This window comes from Oikopleura dioica, chromosome PAR (genome assembly GCF_907165135.1).
Source record: "Oikopleura dioica chromosome PAR, OKI2018_I68_1.0, whole genome shotgun sequence".
NCBI lineage: Eukaryota > Metazoa > Chordata > Appendicularia > Copelata > Oikopleuridae > Oikopleura > Oikopleura dioica.
In genome coordinates, this window is record NC_137293.1 from 3,917,638 (window position 1) to 3,932,106 (window position 14,469).

The 14,469-nt window shown below is 41.1% G+C and overlaps 6 protein-coding genes and 1 long non-coding RNA gene across 8 annotated transcripts; 5 read left to right on the plus strand and 2 right to left on the minus strand.

Moving 5' to 3' along the window:
* Positions 1-329: 329 nt before the first annotated feature.
* LOC145701833 (eukaryotic translation initiation factor 4E-1A-like) lies at positions 330-1,384 on the plus strand. The gene is made up of 2 exons (XM_081779050.1): positions 330-675; positions 777-1,384. Exons 1-2 carry the CDS (start codon positions 348-350, stop codon positions 1,163-1,165), a joined length of 717 nt encoding a protein of 238 aa, XP_081635176.1. The 5' UTR covers positions 330-347; the 3' UTR covers positions 1,166-1,384.
* Positions 1,385-2,322: 938 nt separating this feature from the next.
* On the plus strand, positions 2,323-3,589 carry LOC145703572 (uncharacterized). Its single transcript, XM_081780949.1, has 5 exons — positions 2,323-2,538; positions 2,702-2,833; positions 2,878-3,113; positions 3,247-3,337; positions 3,384-3,589. The coding sequence occupies exons 1-5, from the start codon at positions 2,328-2,330 to the stop codon at positions 3,584-3,586; spliced, it is 873 nt and encodes a 290-aa protein (XP_081637075.1). The 5' UTR covers positions 2,323-2,327; the 3' UTR covers positions 3,587-3,589.
* A 94-nt stretch (positions 3,590-3,683) lies between these two features.
* LOC145705144 (uncharacterized) lies at positions 3,684-4,301 on the minus strand. The gene is made up of 3 exons (XR_014134555.1): positions 4,145-4,301; positions 4,000-4,103; positions 3,684-3,956 (listed from the first exon to the last, which is right to left on the minus strand). It is a non-coding gene; the product is annotated as an uncharacterized LOC145705144 (long non-coding RNA).
* Positions 4,302-6,819: 2,518 nt separating this feature from the next.
* On the plus strand, positions 6,820-7,474 carry LOC145705635 (uncharacterized). Its single transcript, XM_081783119.1, has 2 exons — positions 6,820-7,157; positions 7,202-7,474. Exons 1-2 carry the CDS (start codon positions 7,026-7,028, stop codon positions 7,436-7,438), a joined length of 369 nt encoding a protein of 122 aa, XP_081639245.1. The 5' UTR covers positions 6,820-7,025; the 3' UTR covers positions 7,439-7,474.
* Positions 7,475-7,499: 25 nt separating this feature from the next.
* LOC145701298 (uncharacterized) lies at positions 7,500-8,051 on the plus strand. Its single transcript, XM_081778519.1, has 4 exons — positions 7,500-7,667; positions 7,705-7,776; positions 7,826-7,956; positions 8,002-8,051. The coding sequence occupies exons 1-4, from the start codon at positions 7,606-7,608 to the stop codon at positions 8,049-8,051; spliced, it is 315 nt and encodes a 104-aa protein (XP_081634645.1). The 5' UTR covers positions 7,500-7,605.
* Positions 8,052-8,106: 55 nt separating this feature from the next.
* Positions 8,107-9,186, minus strand: LOC145705634 (uncharacterized). The gene is made up of 4 exons (XM_081783118.1): positions 9,033-9,186; positions 8,775-8,987; positions 8,407-8,732; positions 8,107-8,367 (listed from the first exon to the last, which is right to left on the minus strand). The coding sequence occupies exons 1-4, from the start codon at positions 9,082-9,084 to the stop codon at positions 8,224-8,226; spliced, it is 735 nt and encodes a 244-aa protein (XP_081639244.1). The 5' UTR covers positions 9,085-9,186; the 3' UTR covers positions 8,107-8,223.
* A 395-nt stretch (positions 9,187-9,581) lies between these two features.
* Positions 9,582-14,406, plus strand: LOC145705633 (valine--tRNA ligase-like). 2 transcript variants are annotated; one of them, XM_081783117.1, is made up of 8 exons: positions 9,582-9,665; positions 9,746-9,981; positions 10,528-12,947; positions 12,988-13,204; positions 13,249-13,452; positions 13,494-13,766; positions 13,837-13,994; positions 14,038-14,406. In XM_081783117.1, exons 1-8 carry the CDS (start codon positions 9,608-9,610, stop codon positions 14,099-14,101), a joined length of 3,630 nt encoding a protein of 1,209 aa, XP_081639243.1. In that variant the 5' UTR covers positions 9,582-9,607; the 3' UTR covers positions 14,102-14,406. The 2 variants fall into 2 exon arrangements, with proteins under 2 accessions (XP_081639243.1, XP_081639242.1); XM_081783116.1 differs by having other exon boundaries at positions 9,587-9,661; positions 9,742-9,981.
* The last annotated feature ends 63 nt before the right edge of the window (positions 14,407-14,469 follow it).

Consider the following 14,469-nt stretch of genomic DNA (forward strand, 5'->3'; position numbering starts at 1 on the left):
GAATTTTTTTTTTCTGTCTTCAAAGTGAAGATCTATCGCTGCTCTCTTATCCTCTTGCTCCATTTTTCATCATAATGAGTCACTTCTGAAAAAGAACCTTCGAGGCCTCTCAACTTCCAAAGAGTTCGATCGAAATTCAAGAATCTTCACGCGTTGACGTCACATGATTACTCTGCATGTTCATCACGTGAATCACCTTTACTCGCGTTTGCACAATCTGCTGAATCAGACGCTCGTATAAATCGCCAAACAAAAACGTCTCCAACTCATTTTCCTTTCCCATTCAAACGAAGACAGTTTCAGTTTTAATTTTTTAAACGAAAAAAATACTAAAACAAGAAAAGAGCATGGATTTTTTCAAGACCCCAAGAAAACCAGCCCACCGAAGCAAGTACAGCAACTACGGCTACTACAGCCACTCAGAAGACACAGACAGTAACTCCGAAACGTACAGTAACTACAGTACCGCTGATGAAGGTAGCGAGCAGCAACTTGAGAGTGAAATGATGAGTAATCTACCGGATGTGAAGTTGAACTCGGCCTGGGACTTTTACTACACGAGAAATGATGTTGAAAATTATGAAGACAGGCTGGTTTATGTTGCGAGTTTTGAGACGGTGAAGGAATTTTGGGCGCTCTATCATCATATCAAACTTCCGGCATATCTACCTCAAGGTAAAAATTACAAATCTTCCACCAAATTGTACAACTTTCATACAGCCTTTTGAAGTTTTCTCTCTGTAAAACTGTCGCCTAATTATAAATTCCCTCTTCAGGATGTGACTATATGGTCTTTCGTCAAGGAATCCGCCCAAAATGGGAAGACTCCGCCAACCGCTCAGGAGGCCGCTGGCTTTGCGAAATTGACCGCGCTTCAAGAAACACATCCCTCAATTCAAAATGGCTCGAAACCCTCCTTGCCATCATTGGCGAGCAGCTGAACACATCGGAGATCACAGTCAACGGGGCAGTCGTTCAGTCGAGGAGAAAGATCGACAGGATCAGCGTCTGGGTCAATTCTTCGGAAAACGGAAATGAAGTTCGCCAAACTGGGTACAAGTACAACTCGCTCGTCAAATCCGCCCATGGGTTGAAATTCCAGAGTCACGAGGCCAACAGCAGAAGGCAAACAAATGGGCTCATGTACGAACACGTGATCCACTGAAAAAACACGCTTCAAGGTCAACAACAAGCCCGTCGAAAAGACGATTATCTTCTCGCTTGTTTTTCTGCTCTAATTCTCATCTGCTGATGTTTTTCTGTGCATTTCGTTGTCTCGTCTCAACTCTTCTTTTTCTTCCAAAGGTTAAATATTTGTTAAACTAAAAGCTCTTATTGAGAATGCTCTGTCAAATAAGCGGTCAATAAAAAGGATAAAAGAAAATTGTGTTTCTAAATTGTTGATTAAAAATTCTTTTTTTGAGCATTCACAACAGACCATTTTGAATATTCGACCATATTTTTATTCTAAATGATGTTATTACAGTGCAATTTTGGGGCGGATAAATACAGACGGTCAAGAAAGAAACGTTCACTTTTTTGATGAGACTTTTACTTGTTATTTTTTCTTTCGCAAAGGCTTTTTCGATCTACGACCTCGATCAATGGACGAACGATTGTATGGAAGGTAAAATTGATAGAATAAAAATTATGGAGTCCTTACAGTTTTACAGTAAGAATGAGACGGTTAACAAATGAGATAGAGTCATTCGACTTCGGAAGGACCCAAATGAGATGCGATTTGTTTCTTGAGCTTTATTTATATGGCTCGGAATTGAGCAATGAATCTGTTAAAATATGAAAACATCACTGTAAGACTAGTTCAATTTTTATATCAATTTTATAAAACAGCAAATATATAATTTATGATGCTTTATTTCAAATCTTCGTTTTGCTTAAAATATAAAAACCGTCGAACCCGTGAATTTCGGGTAAAAAGTGAATCTTCCCAAAGTCAATTTATGCCTAACTCGATGTTTTTTATCTGGAGCGTTTCTTTTTCTTCTTCCATGAAGGAAATCTTCGAAAAGCTCTTGATTTCCTTCAAAGTTTGACAAACCAATAAAAATAACGACGCCAATAAATCTGTAAATAAAATCAAATGAAATTGCATTATTCTTCTTGGAGTCTTATAAATAGTGAGCATGTTCCGGAATGACGAAATTCCGGCCGGTAACTACTTTAAAAGCGAAAGAAGCCGATGACCCAAAGGTGTGGCCCGCGAAATCCATGTCTATTGTTGAACAAACCAGGCCCCCTCCCTAAGCCAATTCAGAAATGCCGACCCTTAGTTAGATTCCCTTAATTGTTATCATTCTGCGGTTGTCATGAAACTCGCAACATTTTTGTCGTTTTTTGCCGCGACGGCTTTTGCAGCACTTTCGAATAATACGAATAATCCAAATGGATACGATCCGCTCTTCGACTGGAATATCGTCAACGACAATGAGTATCTCAAAGAGTATAATGTGACGTACACGGATTTGATCAACAAGCCGATTCAGTTGTGGATCTGGATACAAGCTGTTTGGATGCAAGGTAATGCTAAATTCTTTTTAGAGAGTAGAAAACGAAAAACTAATTGAAAGATGTCAGCCAACATGGCTTTTTGAAAATTTTTGAATGACAAAGAAAATCGTAATCTTATGGTTTTGCTTGGAAATTATAACGAAGTAACTTTCTTAGAGGTTTTTCTTCATAGGGCAGGTTTGGTATCAACTCTCAGAGCAATACGGAAACGGTTGGGTCGAGAAATTCTCTCGTGAAAATGTCGACTCGCGCTGTATGATCAACTGGGCGCGGGATATGGAAGTCATCGTTGAAGAATTCATGGGTAGGCTCCGTTAAAAAAATCCACATTTCACCTCACTTTTTCAGCAATCGTCGAGTTCAGCATTGAAGACTGGGCACAGTTGCTCTACCCTGCTCCTTGCTGCATGTATGATCCGGATGAGATTCGAGCTTTGTACCTGGTTCCGTATCAAGAAGCGATTACGAAGGTTCTCGCTTGGTCAGGAGAGTGGACTTATCGATACTGGGAGATGCTTTTTGGATACAACGGATGGGTTGAAGTTGGACAAGGATGGGTTGTTAAGTGGGAGACCGATTTTGAGGTGAGAAAGAAATTAATTTTGGTCAGGATTTCAATTTTTTTATTATACTTAATCCATAACAGATGGAAGAAAAATAATGATATTTTCTTGAAAAAACCATACTTATGGTCTTCTTTAGTAAAAAAAAATTCAGTGGCATAAACTTTCTGACGTCACGCACTATCTACGAGTCTGGGTTGCTGATCTTGAACGACACTCATTCTGGAGCATCGAAGCTTGGGAAGGTACTCTTCCTTGATTTCCGACAAAACAGCAACTACTCTTTTCTAGACATCATCTGCGGTCCCCGAGAGGAAATAACCGGAACATGCACTTGGAAGACGGTTGATGGAAAAGCAGTCGCGAAGGATGTTTTCCACGTTTTGGACATTTTGGTCGACAAGCTCGATGAAACCTTGCAGTGGTTCTCGCTTGTCATTGGAAACATTATCGATGCGACTGCGAACAAAAATGATCCAAATGAGAAAATATAGAAATTTGACATCTAGAATGAAATAAATGTTTTGCTTGAACTTTTATTCTTTATCAAAGGTGACTAAAAGTGGGTCTAAGGTTTGGTGGTGGTGATAGTGGTAGCGGTAGAATTCGAATTTATTTGTATTTTAATGCATTCAAATGACTTCTTCAGTTTTGTGATCAAGAGAAGAAAACTCCTCGCCTTGTACTACCGCACTTTTGTTAGTAGATCTCCGCACAAACTCAAATTCTTCAGCAGGATTCGCGAGGACATAGAAAACTTCATATTTATCCATCAAAAACTCGCTTTCCCAGAGGTTGAGAAGAATTTCCTTGTGGGAATTTGTTCGCTCTGGAAGAATGTTCTGGGATCGAGTCAGAATATACCTGAATTCATGACTCATGAGGCAGCAGCATTCGTTTCTTGTACCTTAGATCTTGACAACGATCAATAGGGTCTCTCATGTTTGAAAAATCAAAAGGACAGACGTGCCGAATTCGAATTCTTCGCACTTCATTTCTGATAATCAACGCCTAGAAAATAGTCAGCATAAAAGACAATTTCCAAGGCTCACAAAAATTGAGCAAATTCCAACAACAGCTGAGGCAGTAAACTCTAGAATCGTGAGGTGCCATGTTTCTTCAGCAAACGAGTAGTCTTCCAAGCTTAACTCGGAAATGTCATCAGATGATGGCTGATTTTCCTCAATATTTTTTCTTATTTTACTTGCTGTCCCTAAATACCATCATGGTATTATCGTGTTTGCTCTCCGACTTATGATCAAACATCTTTACCTTTGCTAGCTCTTCTTCCAAAAACACATTGAAAGCAAAGAAAAATCACTAATAGCTTTATCAGGAACATTTTCAAACAATTTCCTTTTCTAACTTAGTTCTCGTTTTCTGAAAGTATCTATTTTTCAGTGATTGAAACTTGACATTCGCCCTTCTTTCCTTCATATTTTCTCACCATAAAGTGAGTTGAGTCAATTTCGTGAGAAGAAACTTCGAAATCATAGTAATCTTGAACAAAAAAGAAGCATTTCAAGGAATCGTGCTTTCTTTATTTATTAGAGTTACTGTTAAGAAGATTCTGAGTTTTATAGATTGCTTGTTTCTTGAATCATCGCCACTTGTTTTTGCAAGGGATCTCTTTCCGCCAACGATCTTCTGACGAACTCGAACTCTTCAGCAGGATTTGACATGACGTAGAAGATTTCATATTTATCCATCAAAAATTCGCTTTCCCAGAGATTCAATAAGATCTCTTTGTGTGTCTTCGTACGCTCTGGGAGGATGTTTTGCGATCGAGTCAGAATATACCTTAATTAAGTTAGCATGGCCTACGATGGCTAACTGCTCATACCTGAGACTTTGACAGCGGTCAATTGGGTCTCTCGCATTTGAAAAGTCGAAAGGACAGACATGTTGAACTCGCATTTGTCGAATCTCATTCATAATAATAAGAGCCTAATGATAGTTTTGCGGTATTTTCAATATCGCTTGACTTTAATACCGCAATGGAAACAATACCAACAAAGAACGAAGCTGAAAACTCCAGAATCGTGAGATGCCAAGTTTCCTCAGCAAAAGAGTAATTATCTGTAGTTAATTCAAGCAAAATATCAGGAGATCCGGCTGGAGTCGATTGCTGGCTTTCGTCACCTTTCTGTTTCGAAACCGCTGAATTGAAAAGCAAAAATCAAAGAAAATTCATTCATGTTTATCCTGACCTTTTGATCGCCTCCCTAAGACGTCTCTTAGAAAAAACATGAGAATAAGATTCATTTTAACTTTCGACAAAAATATTTTCGAGTTGTACTTGACAAGAATTATAAGTGCGAAAATGCATTGATAAATGTCAAGCGTACTTCAGAAAAGTCATGAAAAAGTCAAGATCGAGCTTTTCCTCTCATTATTTTGACAAGAAGAATTCTCACTTGTCCTTTAGCAAAATGAAAGACTCGGGCAAATTCGAAGAAAACTAGAAACTTGCAGGTTTACATATTTTCATGACGTCATCGGTAACTCATGACATGTGCATCTCATTAGCGTTGCTTACAACCTCATCATTGCAAAACATAATTACAGCATCGCTCATTTTACGAGGTGAAGAGCAAGAAAAAGCCCTGCCAAACATTCTTCTTCATATTCAAATCATAAAATACTTTACCAGCGAAAAGATGAGCTTGCACAGCATGCATTCCGATTCCCAGAGAAGTCACTGGACAACTGATTCTGTCGGTTTTTCTGTCGACGATCGAAATGTCGTTCGGACAGTTTCAGCCGGATCTTTTGCCCAAGAAGCTGGGCTCTCTCCGGGAGACGAGATCATATCAGTAGGGGATGAGATTATTTCGAGAAGCTCGAGCTCCAGCCATTTAATGACAGTGATCAAAAGGCAGAATACGTTTCCGCCTTCGATTTGCGTCGTTTCGAGAGTCAAGTTCTCGACGCTATTTGTCGGGGAAAATGAAGAAATGGGAATTGAAGTCGAAGAATTTTTCGAATCAGAGATCGAAGAAGCGAAGAACACTCCTGCCATCCGTAAGTCCTTTTCAATTCAAGATGTCCTGAAGTTTACTTTTTAGTGTTGAAATCTGTAGAGAAATACAGCCCTGCATACCGAGCAAATCTTCGTGCTGGGGATCAACTGACTCATATGTAAGCTTATGAATGTGGATTTGTTTCTAGCGATTTTTAGCGGAGGATTGACAGTAAATACAGTCGATTTGGTGCCGTATATGCTCAGGCAACACTCCAAAGGCGGCACTCTTATCCTTGGTAAGTCTACGTTTTCATCTTTTTCTTTCTAAAATGAAGGCTATCTCCCTGCAACTCGACCGGATTACAGAAGAAGTTCTCTGCCTAAAAATCTCGGGGACCTGAGTCAAAACGGCATTCTCCACCTTCTTTCTGAAGGTCGCGATAGTCGGTCAACGATCAAACTGGCGAAGGAGATTCTAGCGATGATCGAGAAATACCGAAAGAATCAAGACCACGTAGAGCTACTGACGAAAGTCAATCCTAAATTGGCGACGCATCCGAAACGGAGGGAGGTAGTGCAGAGGATCATCGAGTTTTTACCGGAAAATGAAAGGGAGCTGTGGCAAAGAATTCACGAAAGGAGGGATATCGAAGAATCGAAAGAAGATCCGAGCGTTTATTCAAGGATTTATGAATATATTTCTTATATTATTAACATATCTTATTAAAATCTTATTAAAATAAGGCCAAATAATGGGTTAAATCCTCTTAAAGCTCGAAAACAAGTACCAAAGCGTCATCGACGTTCCCTACCAAACTGAAGACGGACTACGCCTAGCTTTCCAAGTCGCCCAAGCTTATCGCGAAGAAAATCACGAGAAAATCCAACTCTACGGGCAGGAACTCTGCGAGGTTCTTTCCAACTATCCCGATTTGTACGACTTGATCTGGGACGAGATCAGTTATTTGATGGGCCGAGAAGCAGCCGCGGATATTCAAGGATTCTACCCGAACAAAATTGAGATAATTTTAAAGAAAGAAGAAGCTGCAGAGCCGGAGAAAATCCCCCTCACTTTGAAAACGCTCCACTATCCCCTCAAGGTTCGTTTCCTCTATTATTTTCTCGATCAAGAATTCAATGAAAGGTGAATGAGATGGTAGACCTTTTCAATCGCTCTCCAGAACGCGAAATTATCGACGCCGTCCTCATCGCCGATGAGTCAACGACGAAAGCAGATCTTGAAATTCTCTGGAAGCTGGTCAACAACAACGAAATCCTAGAAACGCTGACCTGCAGGACTTCAAAAGCCTTTAGGGTTCGAATCGAGCGCTTCAGAAAATATCTCCAAAAGTTTCCTCTTTTGAAGAAAAAGTCCTCCTAAGTACGCCCCCATTGTATTCATTTCTAAAATTTCTAGTGCTCCATCGTTACTATTTCGAAGATCTTTCCGATCAGCTCTTGGCAGATTTGAACTATACCTATCGAGTAGTTAAAGAAATAAGCGACTTTCAAAAGCATTTGGCTCCCGGGGTGGAAGAAACAGCGAAAATGCTCAGAAAGACTTCAGATTTACATCGATTTTGCCGAACTAGGCAGAATCTGACAATAAGGTACCCTCCTTTATAGAATGTAGCATAATTTTTGAAGAAAAATGAAGGTAAAAGACGAAGAAGCCCGACGAAAACTCAACAAAATTGTAAAACTCGACCGATCGCAAAAGTAAAGTTACCCCCAAAGTCATTAAAAAAAGCACCTAACGAAATTCTAGCAATCAACTTTTCAAACAAACTCTGAACGATTTCCTAAATGCCTCAAAGCAAAAATTAGATGCAATTCTACTTCTTCAACTTCGGATTCAAACTTCTATGGACAAAAGAAGCCTCTTTCAATTTTGTGAAGGTGAATTTCAGAAGTAAAATTATACATACAGAGAAAAAATTTCAGATAATAAACGAGTACTAGAAGACGCTCTCGAAAGATATTCTGATAACTGAAAACAGTAAGAAAAAATCGCTTGAATTCTTAACTAAATAAATAAATTACGACGGGTAGAATCAAAATTGATGCTGTATTAGTTGCGAATTGAAAGACAGGAAGATTGAAATTGAGGCAAATGGTAATAGTGGAAGAATCAGAGAGCGAGTAAAATAATATTCGGTAACTTGCTTAATTCTGAGGCTTCCAAGTTCCCAGGCGAATTCCATACTCTGAGTTGTCGTATGTTGATCCATCTTCGGAGATGTTCTCCGAAGAAACGCCGATTCGGAGGGGAAGTTCGGCGTAGTCTGGGTCTTTTTCCTGCTTGAAAACCTGAAAAATAATTTTCTAGGGAACATTTCTTTCATTTACCTTGAAAGCAGATCGCCTGGAAGTATCAGAAAGCGGATTCGGCGGCGTCAAAAACGACTTTCTCTCGATCGAATTGAACCTTCCGCCACCAACTGGCATCCCTGTGGCGCGAAAATATCCATTGTTAACGTTTCTCGAGATCTTCGAAATTTGGGCGTAGGATTGTTTGATCGGCGGGATTTCTAGCGCTTCGGGAGGAGTTGGCCAAGATTCCATCGGAGATTCGTCGGTTTCGAAAGTTGGACTGCGATTCTGGCGTTTTCGGGCATTTTCGTGGGAGGAAATTTGATGGTGCATGTTTTCTGGCGTTTCTAGCGCTGGTGTGTCTAACAAATGATTCTCAGACAATAATAAAGAGGTAAAGTTACCTAATGAAATATCTCCTTCGATTTCTGACAAATCCAGCTGCTGGCTTGGCCGGTCTTTTGAAAACGAAATCAGCTTCTTGTCGCAGAAAAAGCTCGGAAGGCCAAAAATGAAATTGAAAATGAATCCAAAATCCGCCCAAACTGCGATGAACAGAATCGCCAAGCCGAAAAGAGCACCGTACAGGGCTTGCGACAGTGCCCAATCGGGATTATCTGATAAAAGTTATTAGGAAATATTTCGAGAAGAAAATCACGAACCGTCGAGATATTTGAAGAAGATCAAAAAGTCCGAAAACGGCGCATTCGTCATTCTCTTTTCTTTCTTTCTTTGCTTCTTAGTTTTCTCTCATCTTCTCTTCAAATTTTTCTTTATATAAAAAATCGCGAAAAAATCTGCGTGCCGATGACAAAAAGTGAAGAATGATTCACCAGCTGTAAAAAAGAAGAATGACTCATACCAGCGCGCGCTCGTATTTTTATTAAAATAGCATTTTTTTCTGTCAAAAAGAGGATAAAGAAGAAGAAGAAGAATGATTTCTAGAGCCTCGAGAATGACACATATCAGAGTTCTGAAAAGACTTTCTGGGAACTGGTGAAAAATTTTTTCTAGCGCGAAAAATTGCGATTTTCTTCTATTTTACCCGGATTTTCATGTTCCAAATGATTTTTCGGATCGAAAATGAAGTTTTGAGACAAAAATTTTTAGAGAAAACCGCCATTTTTCACGTGAACGAGTCTCGAGAATGTTGAAAATTTTCATCATTCCAGTAGGCGTTTTACCTTTTTCAAGTTCGAAAATATGAATTCTCAAAAGAGATTATCTTGATTTTAGAATGAGTGACTACTTTCAGCTGAAAGTAGCGGCGGCAGAGGCGATTACAGTCAAACTTGAAGGAAAGAGTGATGAAAAATTTTCAAAATTCTCCTTTTTCAAATCTAATTTTTTGATTTTCCAAATTTTCATCACGAAAAAGCCTCGAAATCGGCGGAAAATGCTCCCTCCGTGGCAAAGATCCTCTCACTCGTCCAGGACTCCTCGATCGAAAAACAGGCTCAAATCCTCAACTATGAAAGCTTATCCGACCAGCACTTGCTTCCACTGGTAGAAAACCTTACTCAACCGCTCAGTGGCAAAATGAAATACGAAGAAAAAGTTTACAATCAAAATCTTGAGGATTTTATGAAGCATTGTCAAGCTCTTGAAAAGGTAAAATATGCTTGTATTTTTTTTTTTGAAATCTTTTTTTTTATTTTTAGTGCACAGTATTGAAAATAATAAATATTTCATATAAAATATTTCAAATAAAATTTTCAATGTAATTATACCATTTATAGCTTCATTTTATCGTATAACGTTTATATTCTCTTTTGTCGGCAGTTCATCTTTCTAGGCAAATTATTTAAATTCACGAAAGTATGTTTTTATATGATTAAGACATTTTATGATTTGATTTTCGTCATTCTTCGGCTTTTATATATTCACAAAATTCGACAGGAAGATGGCGCTTTTGTCAGCTGACACATCCAAGTTTCGTTATCTAACTACTGATCGATCCTTTGAGCGCATATTCCCAAGAAGATAAGTATCTTCTTGCCTAATTTTTCAAGCGTTTTTATATTTTTCAGAATCTTTTGTTTTCAGATCCCACACTTTTGGGTCAGATCAAAAAGCAAATGCTTGAATATAATTATATTTGGCCGCAAGCGGATTTTCTTTTTCGAACACCTCCAATTCTTAAACTATCATTTTTAGATACTCGGAGAAAACTACCTCCTTGGCGAGGAATTATCTGTTGCGGACACCACTCTTGCGGCTTGCTTAAAACCTGCATTTGAAAACCTCTTCGGCAAATCAGAGCGTGAAGCGCTACCAAAGCTCACGAACTGGTACTCCTCTCTCATGAAAAACGACAAGCTGAAGAAGCACTTCAAAGTTAACTTTATTGAAAATCGAAAAGTATTCGACGCGGCCGAATTGGAAAAGAAGCTCGCAAAGGAAGCCGAAAAAGCGCGAAAGAAGGCCGAAAAAGAAGCAAAATTCGCAGCGAAAAAAGCCGCAGCTGCCGCGGCTAAAAAGGACAAACCAGCGAAGGCCGCTGCAAAGAAAGAAGAGAAACCAGCAAAGGCCGCTGCGCCAGAGGTGGTTACCTACACGGAAGGGACTGCAAAAGGCGATAAGAAATCGACTACTTGCGAGCTTCCAAAAGCTTATTCTCCGAAATATGTCGAAGCCGCCTGGTCCGAATGGTGGGAGAAACAGGGCTTTTACAAGCCAGAGTATGGCCGCGAAAACGTTTACGCAGATAATCCAAAGGGTCACTTCACGATCATGATTCCCCCACCAAATGTAACTGGAACTCTTCATCTTGGGCACGCGCTCACTCTCGCTGTCGAAGACTGCATCACCCGCTGGCATCGAATGAACGGTAAAACAGTCCTTTGGAATCCAGGCTGTGATCACGCTGGTATCGCCACTCAAGTCGTTGTTGAAAAGCGATTGAAGAAGGAGCGCAACATCACGAGGCACCAGCTCGGCAGAGATGCCTTCGTCGACGAGGTGTGGAAGTGGAAGAACGAGAAGGGCGACACGATTTACAACCAGATCCGTGCGATGGGAGCTTCTGTCGATTGGGACAGAGCGGCTTTCACCATGGACCCGAAGCTCTACAAAGCTGTTCAAACTGCCTTCATCCGATTTCACAAAAACGGCACGATCTTCCGCTCCAATCGTTTGGTCAATTGGTCATGTGCCCTCCAATCCGCCATTTCCAATATCGAGGTCGATCAAAAGGAGCTTGAGGGGCGAACTCTCCTTCCCGTCCCTGGCTACCCGGAAAAGGTCGAATTCGGTGTCCTCATCAGCTTCTCATACAAGCTTGAAGATGGCAGAACAATCACCGTAGCTACCACTCGTATTGAAACGATGCTTGGTGACGTTGCCGTAGCCGTTCATCCCATGGACGAGCGATACTCCGATTTTGTGGGCAAGAAGCTCGTGCATCCCTTCATCCCCGATCGGGAAATGACTATCATCGCCGACGACTACGTCAAGATGGACTTTGGTACCGGCGCTGTCAAGATCACCCCCGCTCATGATCACAACGATAATGACATGGGCAAGCGACACAACCTTCCACAGATCAACATTTTCGACGACAACGGGCTCGTAGTTGGCACTGGCACAAAATATGACGGAATGAAGCGATTCGATGTGCGAAAACAGATCGTTGAAGACCTCAAGGAGATCGGACAATACGTTGGAACAGAGGACAATCCAATGGTGGTTCCTGTTTGTTCCCGATCCAAGGACATCATTGAACCGCTGCTCAAACCACAGTGGTACGTCGACACAGATGCCATGGCGAAACGAGCTTGCGATGTTGTGACGAACAAAGAGCTGAAGATCATCCCAGACAGTCACGAAAAGACCTGGTTCCGTTGGCTCGAGGACTCGCGACCGTGGTGCATTTCCCGACAGCTTTGGTGGGGACATCGAATCCCAGCGTATAAGGCGACCATGACCGGAGAACACAAGTCATTCCCGAATGAAGAAGACTACTGGGTCTGCGGAATTACTGAGGAGGAAGCTCTTGCAGCGGCTGTTGAGAAATTCGAGTGCGGAAAAGATCAGATTTCACTCGAACAGGACCCTGATGTCCTTGATACCTGGTTTTCTTCGGCACTGTTTCCTTTCTCCGCCTTTGGCTGGCCAGATGAGAATCCTGAACTCTCGCGTTTCTTCCCTGGCGAGCTGCTTGAAACAGGACACGATATTCTCTTCTTCTGGGTGGCCAGAATGGTCATGTTCTCCCTCTCCCTCTGCGACAAGCTCCCATTCAAGGAGGTCTACCTCCACGCTATGGTCAGAGACGCGCATGGGCGAAAAATGTCCAAGTCCCTCGGAAACGTCATCGATCCTCGCGATGTCATCAACGGAGTTACGCTCAAGAAGCTTCAAGAATCGCTTCTGTCCGGAAATCTTGACGCGAAAGAGATCAAGAAGGCCCAAGACGGTCAAGCAGCTGATTATCCCGATGGAATTCCAGAGTGTGGAACTGATGCGTTGAGATTCGCCCTCTGTGCTTACACAAGTCAGGGAAGAGATATCAATTTGGATGTCAAGCGGGTCGAGGGTTACAGAAAGTTTTGTAACAAGCTCTGGAATGCTATCAGGTAGTAAAAAATCTGTTGCACGCGTATTTATTCATTCCAGATTCGCGCAAATGCAGCTCGGCGACGACTTCGTTCCATCAAAGGATGTTCTCGAAAGCAAGACTGGAATCGACAAGTGGATTCTCTCCCGACTTGCGAATTGCGTTGAGCAATGCACGAGCGGATTCAAGAACTACGACTTCCCAGCCATCACCACTGCCATTTACAATTTCTGGTTGTACGAACTCTGCGATGTCTATCTTGAGACTGTCAAGCCGGTAAGTCCCTGTCATATGTGTTGTTTTGAATAGGGCCCCTTCAGATAATGTGGGGAGACATTGGAGATGCATCAACAAAACGCGCTGCTCAAGAAACGCTCTACACATGTCTCGACGTCGCTCTCAAACTGTCGGCTCCTTTCATGCCATATGTAACGGAAGAGCTTTGGCAGCGACTGCCAAGAAGAGCTGGCGACGCTACTCCCTCTATTCACGTCGCTAGTTATCCAGATCCAACTGCTTTCAAGGTAAATCAAGTCGACAGAATATTTATCATCGATGATTTCAGCGAGACGAAGCCACGGAATCCGACATCGCGCTAATGATGAATGTCGTCAAGCAAGTGCGATCACTCCGTGGCGAGTACAAGCTGACCAACAAGCAAAAGACAAAGACCTTCTTGGAAGTCAAGAGCGACGCCTCGAAGCAGGTCCTGGATAGCTACTCAGATTTCATCCGAGTGTTGTCCAACGCGGAAGAAATCGCTTTTACGAAGGACATTCCAGCCGGCTGCGTACTCACCGTTGTTAACGACGATGTCAATGCTCATCTTTTGTTGAAGGCATTGGTTTAATTACAATGAATTAATTATCAAAAATATTTACGATCTTTCTTTATTATCCATAAAACAGGGAGTCATTGATTTCGAAAAAGAAGTCGTCAAGATGGAAAAGTCTCGAAAGGGAATCGAAAACAAAATTTCTTCCCAGGAAAAGAAGATGAGCGCCAAAGACTACGCAACGAAAGTACCAGAAGCTGTCCAAGCAGCGGATAAAGAAAAGATCGAAAGGTACAGCTCGGTGTGTGAATCATTTTTGATCCCTTTTTTTCAGTCTACGAATTGAGCTATCGGAGATGGATAAGGCAATTGAAGGAATTAAGAAAATGCTGATATAAAATAATAGAAGACCTGTGTTTGTAAAAGTTCATCAGTTAACGCAATTAAATAAAAATAAAAGAAAAAACTAGTCAAATTTAAGCCAACTTACTCTCACTTCTGTTAATATATCAACCCGTTCAGTTCTCATTTGAGAACTTTAGTAGTCCTCAAACCAAGAGATTTGACTCACGGAATCTCTACCGTATCTATAAAAATCAGGTGTTCGTGAATCATTATTATGTGAATGAGTCTTTTTGTGTGCCCACTTGGTGATCCTTTATTGAAGTACAAATTCAATAATATAAAGACATAAAATAATAGAACTATCCTCTCGCAAATTTGTGATTAGTCATGTTTCCTATCGTGTGATCACTCTTTTATTGAT

Bases quoted from the DNA above. Each gene is read 5' to 3' on its own strand.
- LOC145705635 (XM_081783119.1), top strand. From the start codon at position 7,026: ATGGGCCGAGAAGCAGCCGCGGATATTCAAGGATTCTACCCGAACAAA. The intron at 7,158-7,201 runs GTTCGTTTCCTC...ATTCAATGAAAG, and splicing joins CGCTCCACTATCCCCTCAAG to GTGAATGAGATGGTAGACCT.
- LOC145705633 (XM_081783117.1), top strand. From the start codon at position 9,608: ATGAGTGACTACTTTCAGCTGAAAGTAGCGGCGGCAGAGGCGATTACA. The intron at 13,205-13,248 runs GTAAGTCCCTGT...GGGCCCCTTCAG, and splicing joins ATCTTGAGACTGTCAAGCCG to ATAATGTGGGGAGACATTGG. The intron at 13,453-13,493 runs GTAAATCAAGTC...CGATGATTTCAG, and splicing joins CAGATCCAACTGCTTTCAAG to CGAGACGAAGCCACGGAATC.
- LOC145705634 (XM_081783118.1), bottom strand. From the start codon at position 9,084: ATGACGAATGCGCCGTTTTCGGACTTTTTGATCTTCTTCAAATATCTC. The intron at 8,988-9,032 runs GTTCGTGATTTT...AACTTTTATCAG, and splicing joins CTTCTTCAAATATCTCGACG to ATAATCCCGATTGGGCACTG. The intron at 8,733-8,774 runs GTAACTTTACCT...ATCATTTGTTAG, and splicing joins CGAAGGAGATATTTCATTAG to ACACACCAGCGCTAGAAACG.
- LOC145703572 (XM_081780949.1), top strand. From the start codon at position 2,328: ATGAAACTCGCAACATTTTTGTCGTTTTTTGCCGCGACGGCTTTTGCA. The intron at 3,114-3,246 runs GTGAGAAAGAAA...AAAAAAATTCAG, and splicing joins AGTGGGAGACCGATTTTGAG to TGGCATAAACTTTCTGACGT. The intron at 3,338-3,383 runs GTACTCTTCCTT...ACTCTTTTCTAG, and splicing joins GAGCATCGAAGCTTGGGAAG to ACATCATCTGCGGTCCCCGA.
- LOC145701298 (XM_081778519.1), top strand. From the start codon at position 7,606: ATGCTCAGAAAGACTTCAGATTTACATCGATTTTGCCGAACTAGGCAG. The intron at 7,777-7,825 runs GTAAAGTTACCC...ACGAAATTCTAG, and splicing joins AAACTCGACCGATCGCAAAA to CAATCAACTTTTCAAACAAA. The intron at 7,957-8,001 runs GTGAATTTCAGA...AAAAAATTTCAG, and splicing joins CCTCTTTCAATTTTGTGAAG to ATAATAAACGAGTACTAGAA.
- LOC145701833 (XM_081779050.1), top strand. From the start codon at position 348: ATGGATTTTTTCAAGACCCCAAGAAAACCAGCCCACCGAAGCAAGTAC. The intron at 676-776 runs GTAAAAATTACA...TTCCCTCTTCAG, and splicing joins TCCGGCATATCTACCTCAAG to GATGTGACTATATGGTCTTT.